The 14,210-nt window shown below is 34.2% G+C and overlaps 1 protein-coding gene across 7 annotated transcripts in view; it reads left to right on the forward strand.

Moving 5' to 3' along the window:
- The window catches only part of Rttn (rotatin), a 152,692-nt gene that overhangs the window by 72,575 nt on the left and 65,907 nt on the right, over nucleotides 1-14,210 (forward strand). For all 7 annotated transcript variants that reach the window (XR_013429485.1, XM_078029895.1, XM_078029897.1 and 4 more), the window contains 4 exons: nucleotides 5,061-5,215; nucleotides 6,106-6,325; nucleotides 10,729-10,857; nucleotides 11,574-11,684. Coding sequence is in view for 6 of the 7 variants with exons in the window: in XM_078029895.1 (XP_077886021.1) it covers nucleotides 5,061-5,215; nucleotides 6,106-6,325; nucleotides 10,729-10,857; nucleotides 11,574-11,684 (615 nt within the window). In the remaining variant the exon portion in view is untranslated. The remainder of the gene's footprint in view (nucleotides 1-5,060; nucleotides 5,216-6,105; nucleotides 6,326-10,728; nucleotides 10,858-11,573; nucleotides 11,685-14,210) is intronic.

Here is a 14,210-nt window from a genome sequence, read left to right on the forward strand (position 1 = left end):
TTTATCTTGATTTCTTTGTTTATTACCACATAGAGACACTACTTATTTTTATTACAGATTTCATGCCCTATGTAGTTTGAGTCTATTTTTAGATTTTTCTATTTATTCATGATTCAGTCTTGGTAGATTGTGTCTATCCATTTCTTTTAGGTCATCTAGTTTTTTGGTTATACATTTCTATTTCTATTTTGTCAGTTGTAGTGTCTGCTCTTTCATTTCTCATTTTATTTGAATGTTCTGTCTTCATCTAGGTTATCTTTTCAAGAAACTTAGTTCTGTTCATCTTTTCTATTGTTTTTCTAGTCTATTTCATTTTTTTCTTTTACTGTCATTTATTATTTTCTACCTTTTTGGTTTTTATTTATTTTATTTTTTAAAGTTATTGTTATTTTTTTTTTGTTAGAACATCTTAGTAAAATAAAATTCCAGTTTATAGTTAGATAACATTGTTTCACACATACATCAAGCAGGCCAAAAAAATAAACAGCAACTTCATAAACAGCAACTTCATAGATGGAAAGAAAGGAAGAAAAAAGAAACCTTTTTATCTTTGGCCTTTTTAACTGTCTTATACAAAACAACTACTTATAATACAGCTAAAGTATTTAATGCCAAAAAAGTTACTGGAATGCTCAGAATAAGGTTATTTTGTTATTGTTGCTTTTCCTTTTTTTTAGTTATTTCCCTTCTTTGAGATTATAATGAACATGGCCACATCACAGGTAAAGTCAAAGTAGGACAGAGGATACTCCAAAGGCTGGTTGGTTACCCGAGATCATTAAAAATGGCTGACCCCTGATGATATGTACAAAAATTTAAAAATGTAAATAAAAAGTACCAACAACACCCTCTTAAAAGTACTTTTAATTTAAAAAAAAAAAAAAAAAAAGCTAGGCCTTGGAAGTTTTGGTTCTTTCTTTCCTTTCCTGTTGCAAATTCACATTGATTTTGGTCTGGTGGAGACTATATGTCATCCTAGGATGGCACTGGCTGTGTCCTCTCTGCAGAGGTGACCACATTTAGATTCACAGATGGGAAGTGGAGAGTAATAGGTCACATCAGCCTCTTATTTGTAGTTTAACTTTTCCTTTTTTGCCATCTAGTCATCCTATCCATCTTCCGGTTCTTTGTGTCAACATCACCATCCCTGTCATCTGCAGCTACCCATTTGCTGTAGCTGCCTCAGCCTCCTAGCCATCACCATCCTCTCCTCTCCCTCCAGCTCATCCACAGCCTCCTGCTCCCCATTTTCCTCATTAGCATTACCACTAGCAGGTGGCTCTTCCATTCTCTGCCTCCTCCACAACTTCCTCCTCCTCTGCTAAGTGCTTGGTGGTGGTCTGGGAGGTGGTGTCCACGCGGCCTCTTTCTTGGTCCCACGCATGATGCGACATGGTGGCTTGAAGAGTATGGGGTCTGAGACCATAGAGCTGCCAGAGCTGGGAAGGTGTTCCTAGCAGGAGCTGAACCCAGGAGCTGCAGGAACCATGCAAACGTGGCTTTTCAGAGCAGCAGGTCTACCTTTTTAAAATTGGGAGCTTTATTCTTATTTTTTTTTGTTGTTTTTTTAGGTATAACATAAGGATGTTTATTTGAGATGTTCTTTTTCATGTAAAGGTGTTTATTGATGTAAACTTGCCTCTTAGATTTGCTTTTGTATATCCCATAAGTTTTGGGTTATTTCGGATCCATTTTTCTTGTCTCTTGATATTTTAAATTATTCTTTCTTTCTTTCTTTTTTTTTTTTTGACACACTGGTTGTTTAGAGCACGTTGCTTAATTTCCATGTAATTTGAGAATTTCCCTAAGTTCCTCTTTGTATTGACTTATAGTTTTATGCCGTTGTGATGGAAAAGATATTTGCTATGGTTTCAGTCTTGTTAAATTTGCTAATACTTTTAAAACCAAACATTTAAATGATTTGAATTTTATGGTATGAATTTTTTTTGTAGTTATTAAAGTAAAATGAAATTCTTGCAAGATACCAGTTGATTTTAAAAGAGAAATTTTGGTACAGTTAAATTTGTTTGCAGGGCTTTATATGGTGTCTAGCCTTTCTTTAGAAAATTTCTATTTTTTCTTGTCATTTATTATTAGTAATGGTATAAATAATAATAATATTTTTAAGGGTGAGCCACATAGACTTAAGTAACCATCTACAAACAGGAGGGTTTACTTTCTAAATAACTTGACCAAGATTAAATTAGAAAGTGTTGTGTGATTGCAGATGGGTTAGGATAAAGAAAACTTGAAAATAAAAAATTAAGTTCCTTTTAAAGTTTTTTTGTGTGAAATCGATACAATAAATAAGGAAAATATTATGTAAGAAAGTCAATAAAATAGAATATTCAAAGAAATTGTTTTGAATGTACAGATATGTGAAATGATATGTAAAAAGCTATGATTGCAAAAACTAACAAAAGTACGCAGATATGAATGCCCTATCTTTCAAAAAAAATGTTAATAGAAAGCAAAAAGAAAAATCAACTACCTTCCTGAGGGAAGATTTAGGAACTCTTGTGAAAATTTTATTTATGTGTTTTATCACAATATTTATTTATTAAAATCATGCTGTAATTCTTGGACACCTTAGGAAGTTATTGCTCCACTATTCTATATCTTAACTTAATGGTATTTTGTTAACATAAAAAAAAAACAAACTAGAAGTGGTGAATTGAATATCATTCCTACCTGAATGAATTTTTTGATGGAAATTCATAAAAGTGGTATATTATTTTTCTTTTTTTGTTGAGGCTGTTCAGAAATATGTAATATACATCTTTCTTGGCTGACTCTCATGTGACAAACTCGTGTGCAGAGTTCCTTGAGGGAATTGCAGATCCTTTTGGCATAGGTTGCTGATGGATGTAAACTTGGATATGATGAGCAGTAGCAGAGTGTGAATAAAGAAATGAGCTGTCATTACAGAAATTATTTCCTTTTGGAGGTCAGCAGTGACAAAATGATGGCTTAAGTGGTTGATTTAAAATCAGGATTGAATACTAGTGTCTAAAGACAAAAACACCTGGTATGATTAAACACTTGAGATCAGTAGGCAGCAGTAGAGACGTCTGTTCTGCTCCTTGTACTTGAGGAATGGTAACTAATCCCAATTTTAGAATGATGTTGCTAAGGTTCACTGAATCTTAATAACATGGAAATTGAAGATGAAAAAAGGGGAGAACTCAGCAGATTATAGAACTCAGCAGAAAGTTGTTAATCTTAGCTATTTGCCTACTGTGTAAGTATATTAATCAGTAGCTTCTACTTAATTTTTATCAGTATATAGAATTAATAATCTTCCCAAGATGAGATTTGAATCTTAGTTCAAATAATTTGTTTATTTTGTCATTACTTATAGGAGTCCAAGGATTAATTGTGAGTGATTGTGAGTCAGTCTTTGGTTTTTGGAATAAGATAACCATAGAAAATACATTAATATTTGTGATAGACTAAATGTGTATTTTGATTCTCTTTTTCATGTCAAACAGGTTTTGTGGTTATGTTTTATGTAATTTTTCAAAGGCATTTCTTAAGATAAAAGTTGGGAAAAAATGCCGCAGTCTGGCTGGGCACAAATCAGGAGCCACTGAAGCAGGAACAAACTTTATTTCTGAACTCCACCAGCACACTCCACACACGCTCCTGGGAACTCTCCCGAACACCACACGGCTCCTCCAGGAACCACCAACCGGAAATCCCTCCTCTGGCACTTCCCCAACCATTGGGAACTCTCCGGGAATCCCCGAGAGAACTCCAAAGTAGCAGGCCGAGGTGGACAGCAGGTGTATAATATTACAATTGAATACACAGCTTAACATAACCATTATCATCTCAATGGCTTGCTGTAGTCACCTCTCAACTACTACTTCTGGCAAAAATGCCATGTGTCATCACAACTCGCCTGTGGCCCTGAACAAAAAAATACTGCTTATATGTAAAAACAGTAAAACAAGTTAAAAGCAAATATCCTTCCCCATACTTTGCAAAACCTCTCAATTATATTAAATATAGTTGTTATGCTTTATTGAACATATATATAATATAAACAATTTTTGGTTTTAAGTTTCTTCTCCCTGAAGGAAATGCAGTTTTTTTTTACATTAAGTTCTTTTATATGAAGTCAGATTTCATAACAGCAGTGATTGCATTTGTATTTTCTCTGTTATTGTGTGCTGTCATAGTCACTGGAGATACCACCTGATGCTCAGGATGGAATGCTGACTGCCTTTGGAGGATGAGCTTCCTCTGCTCTCAGTATGGCTTTCCTTCTGTCTTTTGGCTTTTTCTTAAGAAAGAAATGAAGGTGCAAATCTTGAAGTTTAATCAGAAAGTTAATTGAAATCTTGTTTTCTTAGCCTAGTACCAGTGACTTTAAGGTGATTAGTACATATTCTGTGTATCTCTTAATGCTTCTGGTTAACGCACCATTTTCTACTCCCTCAGTAGGTTAGGAAGCTATTCACTATTTATTGATTGCTTTTATTAGGTGCCAGGCACAAAATAAACATTTAGTCTATTACAAATATTAGTTATGGATTTTTGTGTTAGAAAAGTAGAAAATTATTATCTAGTAATTAGGGTTGTAAATCTTTATAGGTAAAAGGGAATCAGATATTAAAATAAAGTTTTTGAAGAAATGTGGATCATATCATTAAGTAGAAAAGATTATTTTAATAGTGTTTTTCTCTTAGTATCATGTTTGCTTGAAATATATAATTAAAGTTGTTTACATTTCTACTTACAGAAACAGATGAGAGTATGTACCAATGAAGTATGATTATGTGTGATTTTCTCTCATTGTGTTTTTTTCTGTTCTCAGTTTTCCATAACATATGCTTTCTTTTTGTTCAGATGACATATTAAACACCTGTTGAATTTAGAACATCTTTATTGATGCAGTGAAGGCCCAGACCTACTAATTAGATAGTATAACTACCTATTAATTAGTTAGTAAAACTTTTTAGTTCATCTAGAACATAGGTAGTAAAAAAAAACCTTTATAGGAAAAACATATAGCTTAGAGAGTAAATATATTTTTAACAAATTTCATTTTTTAGAGCCCAAATCCACTCTTAGACCTGCTGGTTCTGACAGAGACTCAGGCAAGAGAAGAAATAGATGACATCCGGACTGCTATCAGGCAGCAACTTCAGAAAGAACTGATTGCACTTTTCAATACCTTGCTTCTCAGTTTCATGGCAGTTACTGACAGGTATCATTTGTATTGTTGAAAGTTTGGGTACAATTATTCAAAATCTATTTTTCCTCTGATTTTCAGAGATTTACTTCTTCTTCAAAATTAGGAGATATAAATACTTTGGTACTGATAGTTAAAATTAGTCTGCTTATTTGCATGTTGATGTATGTTACATTTTAAAAAACAGTAAGAACATTTATAATAGTGTCAATTTGGTTACTTTGTTGTTGATCTGTGAGGAATTGAACTTGTAGGCTTTAGTATAGGTTCTTTGTATTTCTAAAATACTTTAAAAGCAATTGGATAGTAGATATATAAAAATTATGATCTTAAGATCATATGCCTAATGGAATAGGTAATAGTATAGTTAATAATCACCAATTTATATTTGAATTCATTCTTGACTACTTAATTTTAAGAATTTTGTTTTTTGATAGAATATATTCTATTGATTGATCTGTTTCTGACAGTCTTGCTTAATTAGGTTAAAGTCATTAAAAGCTTTCATTTCCTTTTATTTTTCTACAAAAAAGTTTTAGTCAATTAAAAATAACCAGTTTTTCATGACACTGAAGGATTTAATACAGTTTTAATATATTCAAATTAAACTCATTTATAGTGTGAAATTATTTTTTTCAATTTTTTATGTCACTCTTGGATAACACAACCAATACCCATTTATGTATTTTAAATGTGATTGCTGCTTATATTTTGCATACATACTCTAGTTGATAGTTTCTCTAAACTTCTCTTGCAAAGCCTTGTTTTGAGAGGAAATTTTTTTTGCCATTTTGTCTAGTTCATACCTTACTAATATGTGGGAAACCCCCTGCAGCCAATAGGACAGCCCATTAAGTCTATAACTTTCTCTGTGGTTGATTTCCACCCCCCCTTTAAATGCATAGGAAATGCTTGGAACTTCTTTACGTTTTCCAAACACAGCTGGCTCTGAAACTGCTCCAGTGCCTGCGAGTCACAGATGCTCCTCATTTCTATGGCCTGCCTTCCCTTGAGCGGACATTACGAGGGATGGCTCACCTCACCGCATTTCAGGGATGGAGCTCACATTCTCCTCTCACAAGGCCACTTGACATTTGCATGAAGTACTTGTCAGGTCTTCTGGAGGTAAGTAAAAATAACACCCCAAATGACAGCTATTTACTATTTACTGATTGCTTTTATTAGGTGCCAGGCACAAATGCATTATATTTTTATTTAACTCATCATAATGGTTAAATATTTTAATTAATTTTATAAAAAATATGTACAGAAGATCACCCTGAGGAATACTCTCATTTTCAAGAAAAATTGAGGCTTACTTTAAATCTTTTCATTAGGGTAATTTATTTATTCATTTACTTTGTTTAACCATTTTAATTGTAAAATACAATACATGCAGAAAATACATAGCTCATTGAATTATCACATAGTGAACACCTCATGATTACCCCCAAGTCCAAAAGTACAGCTTAGCTGGCATCCCTGAAGTATTTATCATTCCTCAGTTGAATTCTATTTGTTCCTTTTGTAGAATGTATTTTGATTTTTTTTTGGATACTCCACTTCTTGGCATTTCTTGGTAGTTTTACCATTTAAGTGTGTGTCTATGTATAAAATAATCTTTGATTTAAACAAAAATTGTGTCAGTGGTTTCTTTCAACATTATGCTTATAAGATTTATTAATTTTATTGCCTATAGGTGGAGTTTAATATTATTTTATATGATATTATATGTACAACATTGTAGAAGTGTATTTAGCTTTTCGTTTTCTAATATTTTCAGCTTTAATTACCTTCTAAGCATGTCCTTAATTATATTGTAGGGATTCTGATTTCATCATCTTTTGGTTCAAAATATCTTCAATATGATGTAATAAGCACAACAATGATGTGGTTGTGCACCCCCTGTAGAAGGACAGCATTGCCACTGTGCTCTGGCAATCTTGGATTTTGGCACTTGGGCCACATAGTCAAGACCTCTCTCCCCAGCTGATCTGGTAGAATTTCCTTTGATCTCTGGAACATGAGAACATAGGGGATTGTGAGGAACTTCCAGGAGCTTGAGTGTCATTCCCATCATCATGTGTTAGAAGTCTGTCCTGACCTGTTTCTTATTCCTAGGCCCGAGGAAGTCTGGGCTTTCTGTCGCACTTCCCCAGGGTTACAGCTGTGGGGTATAGAGCATGGCTTGGGCTTTTTAGCAACAGAGCACTCTGCCACTTGCAGTACAATTGTCTGGCCTCTTTGTGCCAGTGTTCACCTTACACAAGGGACACTGGGAGTGGCACCTTTGGCTGTACTTGCAAACTGTTTATGTAATAAATTGAATCTTAAAATGGATCATTGTTTTCTTATTGGTCAAATCTGTCAGCTTAATTTTGCCTTCTAACCTTCACTGACAGCCAGAGATTGAAATCAATATCTGTATTAGGACTTTAGGAAAAACTCTCGAGGAGGCAGTATACAGTTATATTTTAAAAGGTGAATAAACTGATCCACAGCAAGTGGAATTCCAGACCTGGATTTTTTTTTTTTTTTTTAACTAAGTTTATCTATATCTTCCTACTCTTTTTTTTTTGGTTTAGGTTTGTGGTTTATTTTTGTTAATTTTTTTATTTACAAATTCTGAATACTCATATTACTATAACATTTAATATGAAATTTACTGTAGCCCCTTTAGTAAAAGAGATTTTATTTAAAAAAATAATTATAAATATTGAAATAGGTAATACTGTTGGTATAGTAACGAATTGTTTTATTCCATGCTGCCAGGTGTCCATGGCCAGAAATACATGAATTTTCAAACATATTTTAGTTAAAAATTATAATGTTTTAAAAAAAATTTATACATTCTAATGCATTTAAAATGTTATTCAACCTATAGGCATCTAATTTATAGCATTAGTTATAATGTGATTTATAAATACTCCATTTATGAACCTTTTATTCAGTACATCTCTCTATGAACCTTTTATTCAATTCATCTCTCTAAAAAGGGTTTTATCTATTTTTAGATCTGGGATATGCAAGGAACTACTATATATATGGCATACTATATATATATATTATTACTGTATATGTATATATATACAGTAATAATTGAAATGGAATTGTATTGTTTGTATTGAAAACTATCAAAAGTACTTTTATTTAAAAAATTGGGTAAGAAGGGAGACTTCTGATTATAGCTATATTGCAAATACTAAAAATTAAAATGAGACATTTGTGGTATTGGAGAACAAAAGAACTTAGGTTTAGGTAAGAAATACAGGTAAAAGGCAGTAATCACATTCTCAGTTCAGTTATCTTTGAGATCATTAAAATCAGCACAGTTTATTAGAGGAGAAATAGATAAAAAGTAAAGTTCCTATTTTATAATGTTTCATGAAAAGCTTGACTAACAAATCCTGATTTGGTATAAATGGGAATTTATTTCATACTTTATAAACTATCTTGTGAAGAAAGTCTTTGTGTTTATATGACAGGAGAATAATATAGCTAAACCTCTCATATTTGTTAGAAATTATAGCAGAGTGACTTTTAATCTTGGGACTTTATGCTTAGTTTATTAGGTAAATAAGTACTACTGAATAAATTAGTCTTTTTAAGCATAAAGTAAGGCGTATGTGCATGGACTTCAGAGCGAAGTCATTGTTGGTCCAGCTGTTTAGTTTCTTAGTAATTAAAGTGGATTCTGTTGGACCTGGTGACGTACATCCGTAATCCCCCAGCAACTCAGGAAGCTGAAGCAGGAGGGTCACAAGGTCAAGGCCAGCCTCAGCAATTTAACAAGACCTGTCTAAAAGAGAAGTGGGTTGAGGGGAAACTGGGAGAGTGGCTTAGTGGTAGAGACTCTGAGAGCTCAATCCCTAGTACTGAAAGGCGGTGGGGGATGTGGGTGGGGGTTGGGGGGTACACACACACTGATTACTTATTGCAAGGGAGCCATATTTCTAGATTATTTTAGTTTTGCACAGTGAAATTTGAATATAAATGTTGCTTTTTTTGTAGTGGTGAAGTGAGACTTAAACTGATTGTGATTAATTACGATGGTTAAATTAACTTTGGTAATTTAATCCTTAACATCAGATAAATGATGTATAATTCCAGAGATCTGACAAAAGGGTCAGATTAAAAGGAGATAATTCCAAAGTTCTTGGCTTGTCACTTTTAAACTAGAAATAAAATTATTGCATAGATATTAGGTATTTCCAGTGATGAATTAGAGAAAAGATGATAATGACTTGATTGCTCAGACATCTTGTTAATGTAGTACTTAAAATTTTAAATTCCCCCCCAAAATAAAAAAATAGTAGAATTCATGTAGGATATTTTAAAATTTTTAAAATATTTTAAACTACGACCCTGGTGAGTTGTGTTTTATTTTTGATTTGTGAAAATTGTAACTTGTGCCAGAGCCCCTAAATTATTTACCAATATACATATACAGTCGTATGTATGTATATACATACATATATGTTTTTTTGTGTGTATATATGTATAGTCTTTTTTACTGTATGACTTGAAATAAACAACAAAACAAAACAAAACGAAACCTAAAGAGATACTGAGATAAAATGGCTCACATTGCAGGATTCTGTGATGACTAAAAGTATAGAGATATTGGGTGAAAGGATTGATATACTTTATTTGTGTTAGTGCAGAAACAAGTAGTCTTCAGTTTTTTTGATTTATCACACATTTTCCCATCAAAATATATTGGGGCCTGAAAATTGTCACCATTCTCTTTTATAAAACTTTTGTGAATTATATGTGATTTCTTTTCACCGAATATTCTTTATTTGTTTAAAAGTTGACATACTGCAAAGTTTCTTTTTATTCAGTTAGCTCACAAATATTTACCAAACCCCTGTTTGGGGAATAGTAATATATATAGTAATTGTCATAAAGACTTGGCCACATGTTTCAAAGGATTTTCTAAGTCAGGTGGAAGGACTTTGCTGAATCAGCTCCTCTGTATAGGGAATGCCCCCCTAGAGGGGAAACATTTCTTTTATTAGTGATACAATGTGTCTATTGAGCAGTCATCTAAATAATAGGCATATACTTAAATATGTAATAGATATCTAAGATCATTCATAAGCGAGGAAAGTGTCTATTTACATTTAAACCATTATTCAAGAGAATTTAACATAACTGACTTGGTCAGTGAGCTTTATAGAATTAGCAATTCCAATATGTGCTTTTAACAAGATATAAACTTTTTGACTTAAAAAAATACAAAAATGTCGTAGAAATATTCTAAGTCTTAAAAATATCCTACGAGGATATTGCATACCTTTTGTACAAATCTCAAGGGGAAAAATGTTTAGGAATATTTTTAACTGTGTTAAAATACACATAACACAAAATTTACCATCATAACCAGTTATAAATGTATACACTAATAATATTATAAGTATGTATTGTTAAGATTCAATTTAGACAAGTAAGGAGAATTTTATATAGATATTTTTATATGCCATTTAAAATAAGGCTTGCACACAACTGTTCACATTGTCTTCCAGGTCATTACTTCTTTTTATGTGGAGCGTGGAGGAAACGCGATGTCCTTCATGGGAAAAGGTGTTACAAAGAGCACGGTCCTTTGTTTGCTTCACTTGTCCCATGAGATGATGGCCCATGCTCCCAGCTTGGTGAGAGCATTAACAGCTGCCTGACTTGTGAATAGTTGCTTGAAAAGGGTTGTGCTATGCCTAGGACATTTCCAGCCTGTAGGCTTGCTATAAAAAAAAATGTTTCTTTTGACTTTTCTTTCTAGGAGACAAAGAAGATTTTTGACTAAGACATTACTTAGAAGTTGTATATCATGTAAATCTGAAATTAATTAATTAATTAATTAGTTAATTAATTAATTAATTTATGGTACTGGGGATTTAACCCAGGGGTGCTATATCTTTTTTTTTTTTTTTTAATGTTTTTATTTTGAGATAGCATTCCACTAAATTGCTCAGGGCCTCATTAAGTTCCTGAAGCTGGTCTCGAACTTGTGATCTTCATGCCTCAGCCTCCCAAGTAGCTGGGATTACAGGTGTGCGCCACTGTGCCCAACATAAATCTAAATTTTATCTGTAATGTATTTTGATTGAAATTTGCATTTGCTAGAAAGCTACATTTTTGATATTTTGCCTAAATTATGGAGAAAATATTGCTTTTATAGGAAAACTTTTATGGTTAAGTTTTTTTTAGGAGGAGCTGAGATTTTTTTTTTCCTCATTATTTTGGCCTAATAATGGATTGAAACCAAGTCTTAAGTATATTTTTACTTTATTTTGATTTCTAAAGATTTAGAATTATTTTAAACTTCCTAAACTTGCCTAAAGTAATTCTGTTTTCCTTTCTTTCATTCTAGGAGTGGATTTCACTTTGGTTTTTACCTTTGGGTAGTCTCAGTGAAGAACAGACTCCTACTCAACAAGGATTGGCTTGGTTGATTCCATTATGGGTTGATCGGGACCCAGAGGTCAGTATAAAAGAGAACCAAGCCTATCATGTTTAGATTAAAAGTAATTGAAAATAAAACATACATGTTTATGCTTATTCATATTATGGTATTGTTAGAGTTACCAAGTTTTATGCTTTATTTAGCCCTGTATTAGCTCCCAGCTGCCATTATAAAATACTGTGGATTGGGTGACTTAAATAATAAAAATTTATTTTCTCATAGTGCCAGAGGCTGGAAATCCAAGCTCCAAATATTACTGTCTTTTTTTTTTTGGTTTCTAGAGAACCATCTTTTGCAGCCTGTTGACATGTCCTTTCCTTGATGCATACATGCAGGGAGACTCTTTTCTGTTTCTTTTAAAAACACCAATCCTGTTGGAGTAGGGTCTCACCCCATGATCTCATTTAACCTTGCCCTAGTTCCAGCCATAGTCACATGGGGATTAAGGCTTCAACATAGGAGTTTTGGAGAGATACAATTCATTATAGTTTTGTCCCCCCAATTAATGACCTTATTCCTTGCCAAGAGTATTTCCATTATCAACAGCTTCCAACATCTTAACTCATTTCAGCGTCAATTATATAAAGTCCAGATGAAACTTCAGATCTAATTCATCCTGTGGAAAAATTCTTCTCCAGATATGAATTTGTGAAACTATATAAGGTAGTGCTTCTAAACTTTGATGATAGACTAACTAGTTGTAGAATAAATATTCCCTGTCCAATGGAAGAAATAAGAAAAGAAGGAAGGAGTGATGGTTTTAGGAGAGTTCAAAACCTGGCAAGACAACTCCAAGCTCAAGCCCTTAGGCTGATACTGCCTTTACAGCCCTGCTGCTGGGACAGCCTCTCCACTCCCCCACACTCCTGGGTGATCCCACCCTTCATCTCTCTGTAAGGGCCCATCCATGCTGTTGTGCTTGAGAGTAGCACCATAGTTCCGGGGGCTCTGGGCCAGGTCATCCTGGCCCACTGACACCAGAGAAGTAGGCCTACTCTTTGAAACCAAGGAGAAAATTTTCTCTTTCCTTAAAGAATAGCACACATTTACCAATAGACTCTTATGTACAGTAGCCTCCATCAATCTGTCCCACTTTCTTTGTTCCCTGGAGTTCACATTGACAGTATCTGCTCATACAGTGCCATCTATATTCCTGGCTTCCTGTGAGATGACTGACAAAATCACCGTAATGTTTTCTTTATGAAATGGTTGGTCAGCCACATCCGCCGTGTTTTCTTTAAAATAAGTTTTCTCATTTTTTTCCGTGGATAGGCTGAGAATTTTCTAAATTCTTGTTCATGTCCATTTTTGCTTATCTGTTTTTTTTTTTTTTAAAGAGAGTGAGAGAGGGGGGAGGAGAGAGAGAGAGAGAGAGAGAGAGAGAGAGAGAATTTTTAATATTTATTTTTTAGTTCTCGGTGGACACAACATCTTTGTTGGTATGTGGTGCTGAGGATCGAACCCGGGCCACACGCATGCCAGGCGAGCACGCGCTACCGCTTGAGCCACATCCCCAGCCCCATGCTTATCCTTTCTTAATTCCTTCTTCAAATTATTTCTTTCCTTTCATATTTTTCTATAAGCAGTCAGGAGGAACCTAGCCACTTCTTAGAAATTGTATCACGTAAATAACAATTAATTGTCCATAAGTTCTACATTCCACAACACTCTAGGGCATGAATACAGTTGAGCTTTGCAACTCTAGCTGTCATTAAAAAAATATTTTTGGGTAAACATTCAGAAATACACCAACATGTGACCTGAACAAAGTGGTACTATGGCAAGCCTACTGTACCACCTCAGTCTTATTTGAAACAGTTTCTTTGTTACTTGTATTAGCCAGCTTTCCATTACTGTAACAAATATCTGAGATAAACAGCTTTAAAAGAGGAATGGTTTGTTTTGCCTCATAGTTTTAAATGTCTCAGTTCATCAGCACTCAGAACCATTGCTCTCAGGCCTGTGGGCAGACAGAACAGGTAGCAGAGAATGCCTGCTGGTGCAGAACTGCTCACCTCATGGCAGCTGGGAAGCAGACAGAGAAAAGGAGGAAGGGGCAGGATCCCAGCGTCCCCTTCACGGGCGCCCTGCAGTGTGACTGCATGACTCTCAACTGTACCCCACCTCTTAAAGCTTCCACCACCTCACTGCACCATGGGCTGGGGACCAAACCTTTGACATACGAGCCTTTACGGGGCACTTACTCAACCCACTTGATAATGAGGATCACCGTTCGTTCATTAACATGTTTTCAGTAATATGTTCTACATTCCTGTCTTGAGATTGTTCCAGAATCACCTCTCATGTTTATATTCCTGGCTGCATCTCAAAATTCTTCTGGTCTTTAATGCATTACCCAGTTCCAAAGTCACTTTCATATGCTTAGCTATTTGCTACAGGTGCACAGCCCTACTTTTTGGTACAAGACTGTGTTAATAAGCTTGGGCTGCCTTAATAAAATACCATAGAATAGGTGGCTAAAAGAGCAGAAACTTGTTTTCTCATAATGCTGGAGGCCACAAGTTTAAGGTCAGGATACCACGT

Source organism: Ictidomys tridecemlineatus, chromosome 13 (genome assembly GCF_052094955.1).
Source record: "Ictidomys tridecemlineatus isolate mIctTri1 chromosome 13, mIctTri1.hap1, whole genome shotgun sequence".
Taxonomy (NCBI): domain Eukaryota; kingdom Metazoa; phylum Chordata; class Mammalia; order Rodentia; family Sciuridae; genus Ictidomys; species Ictidomys tridecemlineatus.